Here is a 17,868-nt window from a genome sequence, read left to right on the forward strand (position 1 = left end):
GGTACTGACATTATCTCCAAGTGAGACTGTAGAATCCCAATGTGTGTGTGTGTGTGTGTGTGCGTGTGTTAGCAGATCACTCGCCAAGTGTAAATAAACATTTAAAATATGCCACAGGGCAATCCTGCTCTTGGTGTTGCGTTTTTTTATTTGTTTATTTAATATATCAGGAACCAACTCCCCCTTACTCCCACCTCCACCCCACGCAAGAGCCGGTCCCAGGCTACTGGGGGGCCTGACTCAGCATCCTACCACCAGCGGGGGACAGGGTGAAAGGGAGACTTGGAGGATGGGGTTTGGGCAGCAGGAATTGCAGAGTCAGGTCCCAGGCCTCAGAGATTCCGGCTCGGTGCTCCAGCGGAAGCCCATGAAGGACGGATGGAGGGACCAGAGGACTGTTTGGACGCCGCAAACGCCAGACAGCCTGGCCGCCACCTGCCGGCGAGCTGGGGGCGGGGCCTCGCCGGGCTGGGTTGGAGCGGCGGGCGCGACGGGGCGGAGCCGTGGCGAGGCGCGGGCCGCGGGAGGGCAGGCTCCGGCCGGGAGAGGTGGGTCGGTGGCGGGCAGGGAGCGGTTCCCGCTACGACTCGGGAGGCGCCCTGGGCCCCCGCGCGCTAGCGCCGGGCGGGGCCGAGGCGCCCGCGGCCTCGGAGCGCCCGGAAGGGCCGGGCCTGCGCGCTCCTGGGGGCCGGGGGCTGGTGGCGGGAGCGCGGCGGGAGCGCGGCGGGAGGGGCTTCGAGCAGGTCTGCTAGTCGTTTCCGTTTTCCTCCTTGTCTGAGGCTCATTCCCAGACCGGAAGGTGCCAGGGCCGAGCGACGCACAGTCCCACCCACTCGGACCCCCTTGTGTTTGGCCACGCGGGCCCCCATTCCTCCCCAGACCTCGCCCATCCAAGCGGTTTCAGGGTACGCCTGTATGGACACAGCTCCCCAAGGTGAAAAGTTAGCCTTTAGCCGTTTTGAAGTTCGTACCTGGGGGGAAGGAGAAACACTCCCGTGGGGCAGAGGAGATGCCAGAGGGAGAGCCGTAAGGAACTCACAGGCCCTCACCCGAGGAGTGCTTTTTTGCTCTAGGCCCGTGGCGTGAATTTGCCAGGCCCTGGACCCCTGCTTTTATCCCTCCCGGAGTTCGGCATAGCCGCCTGGGAGCAGCTTCGGGGCCATGCCGATTTCACCCTTTAAAAGCATTGCATCCTGATTTTGTGTGTGTGTGTGTGTGTCTCACATTTAGATCCTCCACTCAGTGACGCAGAGCCTTTCAGGGTTGGCTGCGAGCCAAACCCCAGCTTCCCGATGCAGCCTGAATCCAGCCAGTATGAAGAGGAGACCCCTTCCCTCTTGTGGGGCTTGGATCCCGTGTTTGTAGCCTTTGCAAAACTCTACATCGGGGATATCCTGGACTTAAAGGAGTCCCGCCAGGTACCAGGTATGTGGCTGGTGGGCCTGGAGGATGCTCAGGGCTGCACCTGCACCTCACCCTTCTTTCTCCAAAGCTGCAGGAAGCTGGGGCTTAGTGGCTTTCAGGAGAGCCTTCCCTGCTGCAGGCTCTGAAGATGACCTAGCGTGGACTCTCAAATGAATACTTTTCTGTGCAAGTTACAGAGTCTGAGTCTTATTTTTATTTTTTAAAATAAATGCGTGAGGAAGTAACCTTTGTTCCCTGGAATGTTTGGGGTTTTTTGGTTTTTTTGTTTTGTTGTTTTTGGTCTGGCTTTGAGGTCTTTAATATTTTAACATGCTCAGTGTTTTTCTCTGGGACAGCTGTTGGTGGAAAGCTTCAGCGGACCAGACATCTCCAGGCCTGTTCCCTGGCCTGGACATGTGACTTACCTGCAAAGCTTAGGTGTCTTCTTTGTAAAAAATGGGGATTAACCAGGCCTGATTTTCTTGTGGGGTTTTGTTTTGTTTTCAACTACTCAGAACCAAGTAATATAAACTCCCTGAGAGGAGATACATTATCTGCCTTATTCATCTACATAATTTCAGTGCTTAGAACTGTGCCTGGCATGTGGTGGGCCCTCAGAAAGTAATTGGAGCAACAAAGTATTATAAATGTAAAGTTAAAGAAATCATTTTTTTCTTTTAAAGGTGGTTACTAAAGATACGTTCTTCATGCCTAGAAACATAACATATAATTTGGGGTAGATTTAAGTAATTCACATAGCTGTGTGTGGATCTTCACATGTTTATGGTGCTAGGTGAAAAGTTTGGTTCAACTCTTTGCTGTTTTGAGTGAAAAGCAAGCTGTGAGTCAGAAGTAGTCAAGAAGCTCAAGTATTTGAGTCAAGTCAAGCTACTTGACTATCAAGTAGTCAAGAAGTCACGGTTTTAATGAGAGGATATTTTGTGTGTTTCCAGTTCTATGTACAAATATATTTGGAGGACCTTATTCTAAAGCCTTATGTGCAAAACACCTTGGTTTCCTAATTATTGTTGGAAATGATCTATGTTTGTTTTTTTGTGTTTTTTCTTGGAAGGCAGCCGTCCTCCCCCACAGTTGTCCATTTTCCAGAACAGGCTGGTATTTTTCATAGCTCATCTCAGGAAGAAAGTAATTCACACCAAATGCCAGCTTTGCATTTGAAGAAAGTTCTTATAGAGTGGCTCAAGGAAATGTCTGGGCATGACAGGGGCTTAACTCTTTTTGCGGGCAAAAGACCTCATGATGTATTAACAGCCAACCAAGGAAAACGGATCCTGATGGTCTTTGCTAGGTCACTGGTAAAGCTGTTTTAGATGTGATTTTGTTGCCAGGTGGACTGGGGAGACTCCTGACCCCGAGGCCTCCGTCCATCCTTTCCCAGAGATGTTGCCAGAAGCTCTTTTTCCCATTGCAAGAGAGAATTCAAGGAGAGACCCGAGACAAGGGTTGAGCGGTGCAAATTGGAAAGTTTATTAAAGTGAGAGTACACTCTCGACACAGAGGGAGGCAAACCATAAGAGACTCAACTTTAGGAATCAAACTGAAGGTTGCTGGAGGGGAGGTGGAGTGGAGGGATGGGGTAACTGGGTGATGGGCATTAAGGAGGGCATGTGATGTGATGAGCCCTGGGTGTTGTATGCAATGAATCATTGAACTCTACTTGTGAAACTAATAATACACTATATGCTAATAAATTAAATTTAAAGAAAATTTAAAAAAAATAAAGTGAATGCAAGTGAGCTCAAGGGAGAGCTGCATCCCAGGTTTTGGGTTCCTGTCTTTTACTGACAGGTGTTAATTAGGGGTTGGAATATTTATTACTTGGGGAGGCATTTTTTTGAGGAGCGGGGCTTTGTGTCTTTTCCCCCTTACTTGATCCAGGTTCTTGGCTCTCTTTGTCTTGAGACTGTCTGATTTGATCCAGCTTCTTACAGCTTTGTTTTTGGAGTGCTGCAGGGACAGGACTCTGACTTCCCCCATAGCTAGCCATGACTCCCCCTTTGTTGGCCTAACTGCTGACTGTAACAGTTTTTAAAATGAAACATCATGCTTGAAGCAGGCACCAACCATAATTGCAAGAGAGTGATTTTGAGATTATACTGTAGGGCTCAAGGGGTGGGAAATGCCCCTAGTCTGGGTTTTTCTTTCTGTGTTGTTTTCATTGTTGTTTCTGGTTTGGTTTGAGGAGAGGGGTTTTCCATGCTGACCCCTGGGGAAAGGAGCGGGCTAGAGATTGAGTTGTCATGTGGCCAAGGATTCAGTCATGCCTGCAAAATGAAACCCAAATAAAAACTCTGGACACCGAGGCTCAGGTGAATTTTCCTGGTTGGCAATCGTGCATTGATTTGTCAGGACGGTGATCTGTTGTGTGGGTGTGGAAGCTTTGCGCTTGGACTCTTCCAGACCTTGTCCGATGGATCTCTTTAGTGAGCGAGCCCTGGTTTGTACCCTTCATTATAAAACTATAGTCATAAGTCTAGTACCTTCCTGAGTTGTGTCCCATTCTAACACAACACCAAAGCTGAGAGAGTTGTAGGCCTCCTGAAGTTGTAGCCAGTTGGTCAGAAGTGTGGGTGGCTTGAGAACACCCCGATTCAGGGCTGCTGAGTGAAGAAAGCAATTGTGTGGTAGACTGTGCCCTTGGCTTGAAATTTGACCTTTGTATTTGCCATCCATCAGAATTGCCTTGCAAAATGGTTGCAGAATGTCTACTTCTCTAAATTAATCTGCAAACTTAAAATAATAAAAAAATTATGAAAAAATAGTATCAAGTTTGTGGTGGTGTGGTGGTATTTATAGGTTTGGGGGTCTTTTTTTTTTATTTTCAAAGATTTTATTCATTTATTTGACGGAGAGAGACAGCGAGAGGGGGAACACAAGCAGGGGAAGTAGGAGAAGGAGAAGCAGGCTACCTGGGGATCAGGGTAGGGGTAGGATCAAGGTAGGGCCCCTTGGGGTCTTTTTTTAAAAAAAGATTTGGGAAAGAGAGAGGGAAAGAGAGAAGGAGCGTTGGGGGAGGGGCAGAGAGTGAGAATCTTCAAGTGGACTTCCCACTGAACATGGAGCCCATGAGATCTCACCCCTGTGAAACCATGACCTGAGCTGAAATCACGGATTGACTGCTTAACCAACTGAGTCACCCAGGTGCCCCAGTTTTGGGGTCTTTTTTGCTTTATCTTTTCGTTTATAGCATGCAGAAATAGTCTTTATTATTCTAAATGTGTGTGTCAGACTTAATAATGGGATAAATAATGAATCTGATGTTTAAATCAAAATCTGTTACTTAGGGGCACCTGGGTGGCTCAGTGGGTTAAAGCCTCTGCCTTCGGCTCAGGTCATGATCCCGGGTTCCTGGGATCAAACCCCACATTGGGCTCTCTGTTCGGCGGGGAGCCAGCTTCCTCCTCTCTCTCTCTTCTCTCTGCCTGCCTCTCTGCCTACTTGTGATTTCTATCTGTCAAATAAATGAATAAAATCTTTAAAAAAAAATCTGTTACTTATATTATCTAATCTTAGAGGGTCCGATGAAGTGGGAATAGTGCATTTGTAAGAATTATATGCAAAATAGTATCTTGGGCACTTGAATATTATTAGACATCAATTAAATAATGGCAGACTAAAAAGAGATCAATCAAAAGTACTTTTCTTTTTTTTTTTTTTAAGATTTTATTTATTTATTTGACAGAGATCATAAGTAGACAGAGAGGCAGGCAGAGAGAGAGAGGGAAGCAGGCTCCCTGCTGAGCAGAGAGCCCGATGCGGGACTCGATCCCAGGACCCTGAGATCATGACCTGAGCCGAAGGCAGCGGCTTAACCCACTGAGCCACCCAGGCGCCCCAAAAGTACTTTTCAAAGAGAGAAACCAGGCGAATGTCTTGCTGTGGTGGTGGCAGTTTGGGGATGGGCTGCCGTGAAAGCTGACTTAGTCCTCGCTGTGTGACCCAGGTCCCTCAACCCTCCCCACATGACCCTACTCCTTCCTGGGGACCTAATGGTCCAGGAGGTCCCCCAGTATGTTTGGGCCTCTGGGGGCTGCATGTGAAACAGAGGCAGCAGGAACAGAAGGACCATGTGGGGAAGGCTGCAGCTTGAACTCCCCCGTCAGCCAGTATCTGTTGTTTGGGTGGTTTTCGGTTGTTTGCTTTCTGAGCTTTCCTTCAGTCGACAGAGCCACCGTCCAACTTTTTTTTTTTTTAATTATTTTTTTTAAGATTTTATTTTTATTCATTTGTCAGAGAGAGAGAGCGCACAGGCAGGCAGAGTGGCAGGCAGAGGCAGAGGGAGAAGCAGGCTTCCTGCTGAGCAAGGAGCCCGATGTGGGACTCGATCCCAGGACACTGGGATCATGAACTGAGCCAAAGGCAGCCGCTTAACTGACAGCCACCCAGGTGTCTCCAACTATTTTTAAGCTCTTCTGTCGTAGAAGAGAATCTTCTGTTGATAGAAGGACATGGTCCTCTCCACTTCTTGTCTGTCCCTTCAGCTTCTTCTCGTGGATTGCGTTTCTGATACGTGTAGTCTTGTTTCTCTACAGGTGGACACGTGTCTTCTCTATTCTCAAGCAGTGTGTTTTCTTCTCGCTTGATTTCCTCTGTTTTGATTCAACCCATGCATTAGTTTCTCCTGAATTTGCTCTCCTTTATTCAGAGATGCTTTAGAGATGTTTTCTATATCAATTGCTTGAGATTGGAAGGATTTTTTGCATTTTTGAGTGACTCTGTCTGCCCTTCAAGGTGAACCATTGTCAGCGTAGAAGATAAAAGTTTAGGGAGCGCCCTTTTCAGTGCTTTCTTTGAGAGAGAGTCTGTTGTGTCTTCAGATGAAGACCTGTTCAGATTTTTATCTAGTGGCCTGACACAGTTGGTAACCTTGGAGGGTTGGCCTCCATTGCAGGTGACTTGAGCACCCTCACTGGCTTGTGTCATTAGTCCTGGCTTTTTATCATCTTTTTCATAAACTTCAACCCAGGCAAAACACCTTTTGGCTAGCTCTGTTTCCCTTCTTAAAGTGTGTCAGCTCTTTACTATAAAACCACCATAGTAGCGCGTGGCAGGGTGTCCCAGGGAAACCCAGAGAGTCCTGGGACTATCTTGAATTTCCAGACGTCACCAGAAGAGCACCCTGTAGTGGCTGAGAAGACATTTCAGGGATAGGCGATGGGCTATCCAATGGGTCCAAAGGCCTCCATAGTTCTGCTTCCTACTACTAATGTCCTGGGGGCCACAAGTGACCACGTGGAACCCTGTAGAGTGTTCTGTCTCTAATGCCAACAGATGCCTGGCAACCAGGACAGACCAGCCATTGAGATGGGGGTAGGGGAAGACCAGTCAGGTTCTAGAAAATGGTTCTTTCTAACTTTGCTCTGTTCAGTGCACCGGTAGACAGTGTTATTACCTGTCCAGTGCCTTTGGGGAAGCAGAAAGGGCTGTCTGCAGCCAGAAAACAGCATGGAGCTCAGGCCACTCCAAGCCCCCCGGCCCTGTAGCAGACCCGCTAGTGCCATGCCATAGCTCTTCTCTGGACACAAGCATATCAGGCCATGGTGCTGGGGAACACTTCAGTAGAGGACTCCGTGTCCACATCCCTAGGGGAGGCCCATAGTCTCCCGATTTACCCTTCTTTCTGCCGCTGGGAAGTCTGAGCTTGCCTGCAGCGGTCCTGCAGGGCTCTCCCTCTGAAGTCACCCATTTCCCTTTGTGTTTGGTCAGTGGAGGCAGGTGGGGGCAAAGGCCCAAGGGTCTCACCAAACGTAGTAACTAAAGGACCTGGATAGCAATCCTAAGAACTCAGGAGGAGTCGATTGGAACTGTCCTGCTCTTAAAATTGCATGGATTTTCTGTGGAGCCAGTTTGTCCCCATTCTACCTGTGTTCCTGGAAGAGGGTGACCCTCCTTCGGGGATGACACAGTGACTCCGGCTCCTTCCCTTGTGTGGCCCTGCCATTTCCGCTCATGGCCCACATGGTTACCCCGCCCACGGTCTCTAACCAACCAAGTATTCTTTAGAAGGATGCCCTGCTTGGGAGAGGGCCCTTCTTTAGGCTAAATTACCACCATTTTTTCCCTTCCAACCACATCTGACTCTCATAGAATCTCCAGCGGGCTGAGGCTCAGAGCTTCCTTATCCATCCTCTGGGACTCCCCATGAGTGACTTGTCCCCAACCCCTTTGTCCACATGGGATACAAGAGAACCATCAGCAGAGGCCAATCTGGGGGTTTTGAAGGGCATCGGGGTTCAGGCCACAGATCTGTCCCACCGTCTAACCCCGTGGATGTGGAGAACAGAGGTTCTGACCAGGTTTGGTGGGGAGGGAGGAGGTGGCTAGAAGTCTGTGCTGATGAATGTTTGTTTACAGGTCCAGTCTTCATTGAAAAAGGAAATTGCCACTTAGACAGTTATAGCCTCTTTCTGCAAGTAAAGAATTCAGCCATCATGGGGGAAAAAACAGGCTGGAGAAGATTTTAGTCTGGACTCAGGAGCTGCAGGAGACAGACGCATGTGCAAGTAGCTTACACCAAAAGGGTCAGGATATCGGGGGGCCGCAGACGGGAAGCCTGCAGGGGCCAGGACAGCACTGGGACCCAGGATTGGAATCAGGGAGTCCCTGCAGCCAGGAGTCCCTCTGTCTGTCCCTTCCCAGGTCTAAAAAAGCATGTAAGGTTTCTCCTCTCAGTTTTCTCCTCTGGTGGGAACCTGCCTGCTGGCATCTGTCCTCTGAGTTTGGAGAATAGTTTTAAAAAAGAGAAGTTTGGGGGGCACCTGGGTGGCTCCGTTGGATTAGCGTCTGACTTGACTTTTGGTTTTGGCTCAAGTTATGATCTCAGGGGTCCTGGGATCAAGCCTGCATCAGGCTTCGCACTCAGCAGGGAGTCTGCTTCAAGATTCTCTCCCTCTGTCCCTTTCCCCAATGCATTCACTTGTGTACATGTGCTCTCTTCCTCTCTCTCAAATAAGTAAATTTTTTTTTTTTAAGAGAGAAGTTTTTGAGTTATAATCTGCTGGCTCCAAAGAGCAGCTTTTTTTTTTTTTTTTTTTTAACTTAATTTTTCTTCTCTTTAAAAAAAAAAAATCAATGTTAATTCATAGAAATGATGACTGGCTTTCTAGAAAAGTGCAAGTAAAAAAAATCAAGCCTTTCCTGTGATTTCCTCTTTTCTTTTGCAATCCCTCAAAATAGATTTGGTCTCATAATCTAATGACTGTTTTCAGGCCTGTTGTGAGAGGTCCACAAAAAGGCACATTTCATTTTTGCAAACGGAAAGAAGGTTAACCAAATCTAGTTGGGCAACGTTGGTTTTCTCTTTTCTGCAGTAGTACAGGCTTCTTTAAAACCAAACTGTCTACTTTGGACCCTTAAGGAAAAGACATCTGAATTTCTTAGGGCATGCCATTTGTCAAGGACTAATTTTTTTTTTTTTTTTTTAATTTCAGGTGTATTTTTTTACAAGGGGCACCCAATAAAGCAGGTAGAGATCTTGGGAACTGTAATTGGAAGGAGAGAAAAAGATGCTTTCTACAGTTATGGAGGTAAGAACAATTGTGTCTGACATGGGGTTTATGTGGAAGGACCTCACTTAGCTGATCTTTGCCTTTGAAGCAACGGCAGCCTTTCCGAGTGGCTGGGGATGCTTATGGAGCCCATACACTTGTCCTTTCTTAGGAGCCCTTTGGAGCCACTGACGTGGACTGAGTGTAAAATGAGGCAAAATGTAGGAATGAAGCTGATGAATACTGTCGAATGACAGCTGATGGGGAGTTAGGAGGTAGAAGAATTAGAATATGACCGTGTTGATCAGGGACAGACACCTGATACTGGAGGGCGTAGCCGTAAATAGCAATGGATGGTAGCAGATGTTTATATCGATACCTTTAAAAATAAAAAGGCCAGGGGCACCCGGGTGGCTCAGTCGTTAAGCATCTGCCTTTGGCTCAGGTCATGATCCCAGGGTCCCCGCGATTGAGCCCCACATTAGGCTCTCTGCTCAGCGGGAAGCCTGCTTCTCCCTCTCCCACTCCCCCTGCTTCTATTCCCTCTCTCACTGTGTCTCTGTCAAATAAATAAATAAAATCTTAAAATAAAATAAAATAATAAAAAGACGAGATTAATGTTAAGGAAGACTGTCCCAAGAAGACAGGGAGGTATGAAAAATAATTGACAAGATTTATATTCAGAACAGGAATTTTAAAAGGCCTTTTGGTACTCAGTGCTGAATATCTATTATCAGAAAATTTCTGTCTCCTCATGATGATACAAACTAAATAAAGGATTTCTGTAGTTTGGACACCAGCAATTAGCGTTGTGGGTCTTGAGTTTTTTCATTGAGTTTAACGTAAACATTTTAATCTGTTTCCTTGTAGGGCGCCTGGGTGGCTCAGTGGGTTAAGCTGCTGCCTTCTGCTCAGGTCATGATCTCAGGGTCCTGGGATCGAGCCCCACATCAGGCTCTCTGCTCAGCAGGGAGGCTGCTTCCCTTCCTCTCTCTCCCTGCCTCTCTGCCTACTTGTGATCTCTGTCTGTCAAATAAATAAATAAATAATCATTAAAAAAAAAAATCTGTTGCTTTGTGCAGCTCTTAGAGTCTCCACAGTTAAGAGGCCAAGCTGGGTATTTCCTGGGAAGCTGAACTTTGGATTCCAAACCTTTGCTCTAATTAGCAGTGTTGCTTTCTGTTGTGTTGCCCTGGGTTTGTGTCCTTGCTCTGCTTGTGGAAACATAGAAGGCAGTTGAACTAGGGGACGAAGAACATCTCCCTGGCAGTCTGTGCGCCTTAGATAACGTAGAGTCTGGATGCATTTCGTTGTATTTCCTCAACGTGTTCATTTTCCTGAGGATGATTGTCTCGTGCTTATGAAATAACGTGTGAGGGAGGTTTCTCATGTCTTCTTCTTTTCCCCAGCATATATATTTTTTAAACTCCAAAATAGATCATCTTGTCAGGCATCCCCATACTGGATCTCTTCTCTGTTTTACCAGAGGTATTGGTTCTGTTTTTCTCCAGACAGTTCAGGAAGTACTCACCAGTTTCCTATAACATACTCAGCTGTGGGCAAGTACATTTTCTATAGTATAATCAGGTACTTCCTCTCCAAATCCCACTGATGAAGTAACAATTTCAGGTTACAGAGCACTTTTACATGTGTACTTTTGTGTTATTCTCCTCCTGATGTTTTGAAATAGAAAGGATAGATGTTCTGGGGTGCCTGGGTGGTTCAGTGGGTTAAGCCTCTGCCTTCAGCTCAGGTCATGATCTCAGGGTCCAGGGATCGAGCCTCGCATTGGGCTCTCTGCTCGGCGGGGAGCCTGCTTCCTCCTCTCTCTCTCTGCCTCTCTGCCTATTTGTGATCTCTCTCTCTGTCAAATAAATAAATAAAATCTTAAAAAAAAAAAAAGGACAGATGTTCTTTCCATTTTGTTGATGAGGAAAAGAAGGCTCAGTCACTTGCTCAAGATTCCACTGATGGAGGTTTATAGGCCCAATTTGCTTACTGATTCCATTGTGATGTATAGTCTCCGTATAATTCAGTGTGATTTTTCTCTGTCCCATCACCTCACCACCCACCCTTGCACCAGAAATCAACTTTGTCTGTTTTTTGTTTTTTGGGGGGTTTTTTGGTTTGTTTTTTGGGTTTGTTTTTTTTTTGCTGGAGACAGTATATTTCATTGATGGTACATGACAAAGTAGGGGTTCCCAAACCCACCCCTTCTCAGGGGTTCTGGGATGGACTTCTAATAGGTAGAGGTCAGGAGATTCTCAGTATATTGGGGGATGAGTTGGGGCAAGGACTCCCCACAGCTGAGGGCCTTTCTCTTCCTCTTGCTCTCACTAGGGCTGGTGGTCCAGGGGGCCCTTATTCCTTGGAGGCCATGTGGACCTTAAGACTCTCCCCCTGGAGCCTTGTTGTACCAGGAAATAAGCTTGACAAAGTGGTCATGAGGGCAATGCCAGCCCCATCATTGAAGGTGGGAGAGTGGGTGTCACTGTGAAAGTTGCAGGACACAACTTGGTCCCCAGTGTACCCCAGGGTGCCCTTGAAGGGACCCTCTGATGCTTGCTTCACCACCTTCTTGATGTCTTCGTATTTGGCAGCTTTCTCCAGGTGGCAGGTCAGATCCATAACTGACACATTGAGGGTGGGGACACGGAAGACTGTGCCAGTGGGCTTCCTGTTCAGCTCAGAGATAGCCTTGCCTACAGCCTTGGCAGCATCAGTAGAAGGAGGGATGGTGTCCTGGGCAGCCCTTCAGCTATCACATCTCAGCTTCCCAGAGGGGCTGTCTCTGGTCTTCCAGGTGGCAGTGATGGTATGGACCGTGGCCGTGGTCATGAGTCCCTCTATAATGCCGGAGTTGTCATGGATAGTGCAGGAGGCATTGCTGACAATCTTGAAGGAGTTGTCACACTTCTCATGGGTCACACCCATCACAAACATGGTGGCATCAGCAGAAACAGAGATGATGACCCTCTTGACCCCACACTCCAGCTGAGCCCCAGGCTTCTCCGTGGTGGTGAAGACCCCAGTGGACTCCACTACGGACTCAGCTCGCCCCGTTTGATGTTGGAAGATCTCACTTTGGAAGGTGAAGATGGGCTTTCCATTGATGACAAGTTTCCCATTCTCAGCCTCAACTGTGCCATTGATCTTACAGTGGTGGAATCACACTGGAGTGCGTAGACCATGTTGTTGAGGTCAACCAAGGGGTCATTGATGGCGACAATATCTACTTCGCCAGAGTTAAAAGCTGCCCTGGTGACTAGCACCTGATACGGCCAAATCCGTTTACTCTGACCTTCCCCATTGTGTCTCAGGGATGCTGGGGCACTGCACTGGGAGGTGCAGCTGTTTGTCGGGTGTGGAGAGACCCGACAGAGCCCCTCTGGTCTTTGATTGTTTTTTAGGTCACATGAAAGAGGCTATTCGAGGATCTTCATCCTGGCCCTAAAACCAGGCCAGTTATTGTACCTGTGACCTAAAGGGGCTTCACTTAACCCCTTTCCCATTCTAGAAATATTACGGAGATAGGCATGACTGTTCCCCAATAAATGTGCTCTTCAGGGTGGAGGTTAGAAGCAATGGGCAGATGTGTCTGTGGGAAAACAAAAAGCACCTGAAGGTTGGGGTAATTGAGAGCAGAAAGAAGTTTAGTTCTTGTGAGGCCTGTTCAGGGGCGAGCTGCAGCCTCCCTGCGTCCTCAGGGCCAGCTTGGCTCTTGGGCCACTGGCCAGGCAGCCACTCCTCGCTGTCCTGGGTCTTGCTCCACCTGACTCACCATAGTCCTGTCCTGGGGGGTGTTTCCTGTTCCCACTGACTCATTCCATTGCTGAAACAAAAGGCCAGCGGCCCCGGCAGTGCTGCCCAACCGGGGAGGATGTTGTGCAGCTCTGCAAGGATGCTCCCTTTCCGGGGCATTCCAGCAGCCAGACCTCAGGCTGCCGGCTCCCAGCACCTGTTGGGAGATGTTGCAGGCCAGAAAGTCCAAGGGTTTGGTGGCCGTGCCCGGCAGAGCACTTGGCAGCAACTCAAGCTCATACCTAGAATCCTAGGAGACTATACTGTTAGTGTCTTCACAGTTTCTAGAACAAATGTTCCTGTGCTCATGTTTTTACTTTACATGATGAACCAAGATTTTACACTGGCCAGAGAAGTGGTCTCCCTAGAGGTGTCATATAGTCGTTGTTTTTTAACTCTGAATGTCCTCATTGATTTATTTTAAAATGACACTCCTATCATAAAATAAAATTTAAAACTAGAGAAATTTTTACTCAAGTACATAAAAGTCATGTGAAACCCTATAAATAAGATAAAAACAATGTCACTGTTTGGGTGAACATCCCTCCTAATGTTTTTTACTTGTTCCTAATATTGGAGAAATAGAGATGTGTCTTATTTCCTTTTACTATTATGCATATTTCCTTCTCTTAAAATCTCCGAAATGAGGCTTATAATCAGGATGTACATTCAGTGTGGAGTTCCTTTCCAGTGTTCCAGAAAAACCCTGCTATTATCGTTTCACTGTCTTAAAATCATTTCTGTCAAAATACACTACTTAATGTTTTACATAAATTAGATTATATATAAGATTTCTTTTTTAAAATGAAGCATATCTTTTAATAGCAGTGAACATAAATCTTCATTATAACTATTTTTATATGGTATGTCACTGTAATTTATTTAACAAATTCCATATTTATAAGCATTTAGATTATCTCCAACTAACAATATTATAAACAATGTTGCAACAAACAGCCTTATACAAGATATGTAAATCTGTATGTGTATTCTGTTTTTCTCTTCAGGTTAAATTTCTAGAAGTAATCACTAAGTCAAAGAGTATGTACATTTAAAAAATCAACACGTTTCCGAACTTGCTCTTTAGAAATTTGATATGAATTTATATTCCCACTAACAGCATATGAGGATATCAGTATTTTTAATGTTTGTCATTCTAATAGTTGAGAAATTATTTAAGTTTGTTCTTTTTCTGGTAACTAATGAGTTTAGTGTACTGACACATGTGTATTTGGCTGTTTTTATATCTTCCGTAAATTATGTATTCTTTCTCCTTGCCATTTTTTGTCTGGTGGTTCTGATCTTTTCTTATTCATTTGTATAAGTGAGCTATCTATCTATCTATTTATTTATTTATTTGAAAGGGGGGACAGAGGGAGAGAGAGAATCTCAAGCAGACTCCGTGCTGAGTGCAGACATGGGGCTTGATCTCACAACCCTGAGATCATGACCTGAGCCAAAATCAAGAGTCAGATGCTCAACAGATTGATCCATCCAGGAGCCCCTGTGTGAGCTCTTTATATATTAAGACACTAGCCCTGTCATTCAGAAAATTGCTGTAAGGTATTAAATTTTTATTATTTATTTATTTATTTATTTTTAAAGATTTTATTTATTTATTTGACAGAGATCACAAGTAGGCAGAGACGCAGGCAGAGAGAGAGAGGAAGGGATGCAGGCTCCCCCCTGAGCAGAGAGCCCGATGTGGGGCTCAATCCCAGGACCCTGGGATCATGACCTGAGCCAAAGGCAGAGGCTTAACCCACTGAGCCACCCAGGCGCCCCGGGTATTAATTTTTAGTTGGTCATCTATATCAGACTTTTAAAAATGAGTTCTGATCTTCGAGTCTGGTTAAAGAAGTCTCTTCCAACCAACTATAAGCCCAAGGTCCAAACATATTTACCCATATTTTCTTCCTATCTTTTTAAGTTTACCTTTTTTGCATTTAATAAAATCTATTTAGAATTTATTTTCGTATAAGAAATATTTTTCTTGGCTTCTGCTTCTAGTGCAGATTTAAACCAGCAATAAAAAAATTTGCCTTATATTCTGTTTTACATGTGCGTTTACAGCAGTCTTGCTGATGATTTTTTAAAAAAACCACTGGTCTCTTTTTTGAGTTTTTCAGAAATTAGAGAAAACACCTGTCATACCAAACATCTCCAGTTCCTCTGCAGTTTTAAATCCATGTACAATGGGAATTCTGTGTGTGTGTGTGTGTTGCACTAGGGATAAAATAAGCCAAAATTATTTATGTGATTAAAGTATAATTATGTTCTAGTATGAAAACAAAACTTTGGTCTTCTGCAATATACTTGGCTTTCCTTATGTCCCCTGCAGTATTAAGGACTGGGCAGAAGCTCATTCATAAAGAGAAGTGGGATGCTTTGTCTTGGGAGGCTGTGGAGCTCGTGAAAGAGTGGATGGTGAGAGATGGTTGCCCTCCGAGTCTTCTTACCGTGGGCTATATCAGCGCACTCTTGCTTCAGGGTGGGAGGGCAAGGCCCAATTTGCATGTTAGCATTCATGGAGATGTCTGTACGTAAGCTCCTGAGGATGGTGAGGACAGGAATCACCAGTACCCCCAAGGCGGGATGAGTGAAATGTTGTCTGCCTTATGCTCACATATCACAGCGAGCCGTGCAGACAGGCAGTTCCCGTCGGTGTACCCGCAGACATTACTTCTGAGAATAGAAGGAGAGTTTCACAAGGGGTTTGCCCAGCCAGGCTATTGAAAGATGCATTTTGGGGTATGGCTGAGTGCGATGACAACCCGCTCATTCCCTCGCGATGCCCGGATCTCTCTCCTGCCCTTTTGCACTTCTCTTGCAGTGGATGACAGCACTGGAGTTATCAATTGTATCTGCTGGAAAAAGTCGAGCAATAACGAGGCTTCATCAGGTACTTTGCTTTGACACCCTCCTCTACTTTCCAGCTAACCAATGTTTTTTACTCAAGGGGACTCATCAGAAGAGCTATAGGGCTAAGTTTACATGTTTGCCCACTGGTGAATTCTGCGGATCAGCCTGAAGCGCTAAACCCGGAGCTCTGGGCCCTCGGCCGACTGATGTCACAGAAGAGCAAATCATGTTTTTTTCTGCCGTCTCTCTTTGGTGCTCACTGCCTTCTGAGCCTGCCTGCCAGCGTGGGACCAGGTTGCTGGGAGGTGGAGCATTTCCTTTTACCGTGGTCGTTATCACAGAGGTCGAGGTGTTTTAGCCTAGTTGCCAGTCGGCTCAGAATCCCCTTGTTCCACATGTAACCCTTGACCAAAGAAGGTTTTGGAGATTTTTCCTTTTGCATGGTGGCCACTAACTTCTGTGCTGCCATGACCCGGATTTTCTGAAATCTCAAGGATACCAGAAATTCTAAGATTGATGAGAAGGTAAATAGGATTCCTTTGAAGTTAACTATTGAGTAACATGAACTGAAAAGAAACTTTATTGTTTTTAAAGATTTTGTTTATTTGAGAGAGAGAGAGAGTGAGAGAATGAGAGAGAGCACAAGCAGGGAACAGGGGTAGAGGGGCAGAGGGAGAAGCAGACTCCCTGCTGAGCAAGGAGCCTGATGCGGCCTCCATCCCAGGAACTTGGGATCATGACCTGAGCCAAAGGCAGTCACTTAACCAACTCAGCCACCCAGATGCTCTGGAAAGAAACTTTAAAATTGTATACTGAACCCATTGACTATAACTGAAACAGCATTTGGAATTCCTTGAGTATATTTTAATAGGCCCTAGGGAGTTTTTTCAGATAAGTTCATAACTAAAAAAAAATATTGGACAGTACTGATAATAATTTTTGGCTCTAGAGAAGCGACAGCCACTGGGACCTTGTCTTCCCGTCTTGCAGTACACACAGGGCAGTGCCATACACACTGGGGTCATTCATGAAAAACTGCCTGCTATTCTATCTAACATCTGTATCCATCTCCTTGGGTGATACACAGTGTCTTTCCTTTGTGCCATTACCTGCCAGGATCTCGGCTTCTTACTTTGACTGTCTGGACCAATGCAATGGCCTTGACTTAATTTTTGGACGTATTTACATTTAGAACTTGGCCACCAGTTTCCTATGACTTCAGTATTCCATTTCCTTATTTGGGAACATCTTAATCATTGGCACTGCTTTGCTTAGGATGCTTTGTAGATTTAAAAAAAAAAAAAAAATTAAGGGGTGCCCAGGTGGCTCAGAGGGTTAAGCCTCTGCCTTCAGCTCAGGTCATGGTCTCAGGGTCCTGGGATCGAGTCCCGAATCGGGCTCTCTGCTCAGCAGGGAGCCTGCTTCCCCCACTCTCTCTGCCTGCCTCTCTGCCTACTTGTGATCTCTCTCTGTGTGTTAAATAAATAAAAATCTTTTTAAAAAAATTAAGACAACAGGTTTTTATACGGCTGTTTCAGAGGTAAGAAATAAACCTATAAGACAATCAGATTCTTGAATTTTCATATAGCTATGTCTAGGATATTAAAATCAATCCGCAGACTTACAGTTTTAGTGTTGTCAAAACCTTCAATCAGAGCATGTTGTTTGAATATATGTGCTTGTTTCAGGCCATGGAGCAGCAGACTTGTTCTCTACAGGCTCAGACAATGTTTTCTGCTTTGTGGGCTCTCTGGTCTGCACCTTGATTACCCAGCGTTGCCATGGGGATACAGAAGTGGCCACACACAGTACATACAGTAAAACTTTATTTACCAAAACAGGTTGTGGGTGGACTTGGCCCAGGGGCTGTAGCTTGCTGATTCCTATTTTAGACATTGTTCTAATTTCCAAAATCAACTCATTTTTTTTTTAAATGACCTTAGGAATACTGTATAACTTATATTTAGTCATTTTTTAGATAAAATGGCTACTAATACTGAGAGTGAGATTTTTAAAAGATTTGTAAGTAGAGGAATAGATGAACAGTCACGGTGGGCAGCCTTAATTGGAAATTCCTTTGAGAATAAAAAGAGAGAGTAAGAACGCAAGGAGAAAGCCCAAAAAGGATTCCCATCATGTTACATACAAAGTGATATTTTAAAATTATTCCTGACTAGCCCATTCTCTCCTTTTCATCTAATTGCCCTCAATTTAAAAGCTTTCCCCTGGAATGTGGCCAACGAAGACAATTTTTTTTTAAAGATTTTATTTATTTACTTGATAGAGAGAGATC

General features: G+C 45.6%; 1 protein-coding gene across 11 annotated transcripts in view; it reads left to right on the forward strand.

Moving 5' to 3' along the window:
• The first annotated feature begins 484 nt into the window (after positions 1-484).
• STN1 (STN1 subunit of CST complex) overlaps positions 485-17,868 on the forward strand; it is a 44,459-nt gene continuing 27,075 nt past the window's right edge. For 7 of the 11 annotated variants that reach the window (XM_032880789.1, XM_032880797.1, XM_032880792.1 and 4 more), the window contains exons 1-4: positions 716-934; positions 1,231-1,425; positions 8,856-8,951; positions 15,547-15,615. In XM_032880789.1, the coding sequence (XP_032736680.1) occupies positions 916-934; positions 1,231-1,425; positions 8,856-8,951; positions 15,547-15,615 (379 nt within the window). In that variant the 5' untranslated portion in view covers positions 716-915. Of the gene's footprint in view, positions 549-715; positions 935-1,230; positions 1,426-8,855; positions 8,952-15,546; positions 15,616-17,868 lie in introns of those variants that run through there. The other 4 variants (XM_032880807.1, XM_032880815.1, XM_032880830.1 and 1 more) reach the window with 4 other exon arrangements.

The sequence above is a fragment of the Lontra canadensis genome, unplaced genomic scaffold (assembly GCF_010015895.1).
Source record: "Lontra canadensis isolate GAN:19392208 unplaced genomic scaffold, GSC_riverotter_1.0 scaffold3, whole genome shotgun sequence".
NCBI lineage: Eukaryota > Metazoa > Chordata > Mammalia > Carnivora > Mustelidae > Lontra > Lontra canadensis.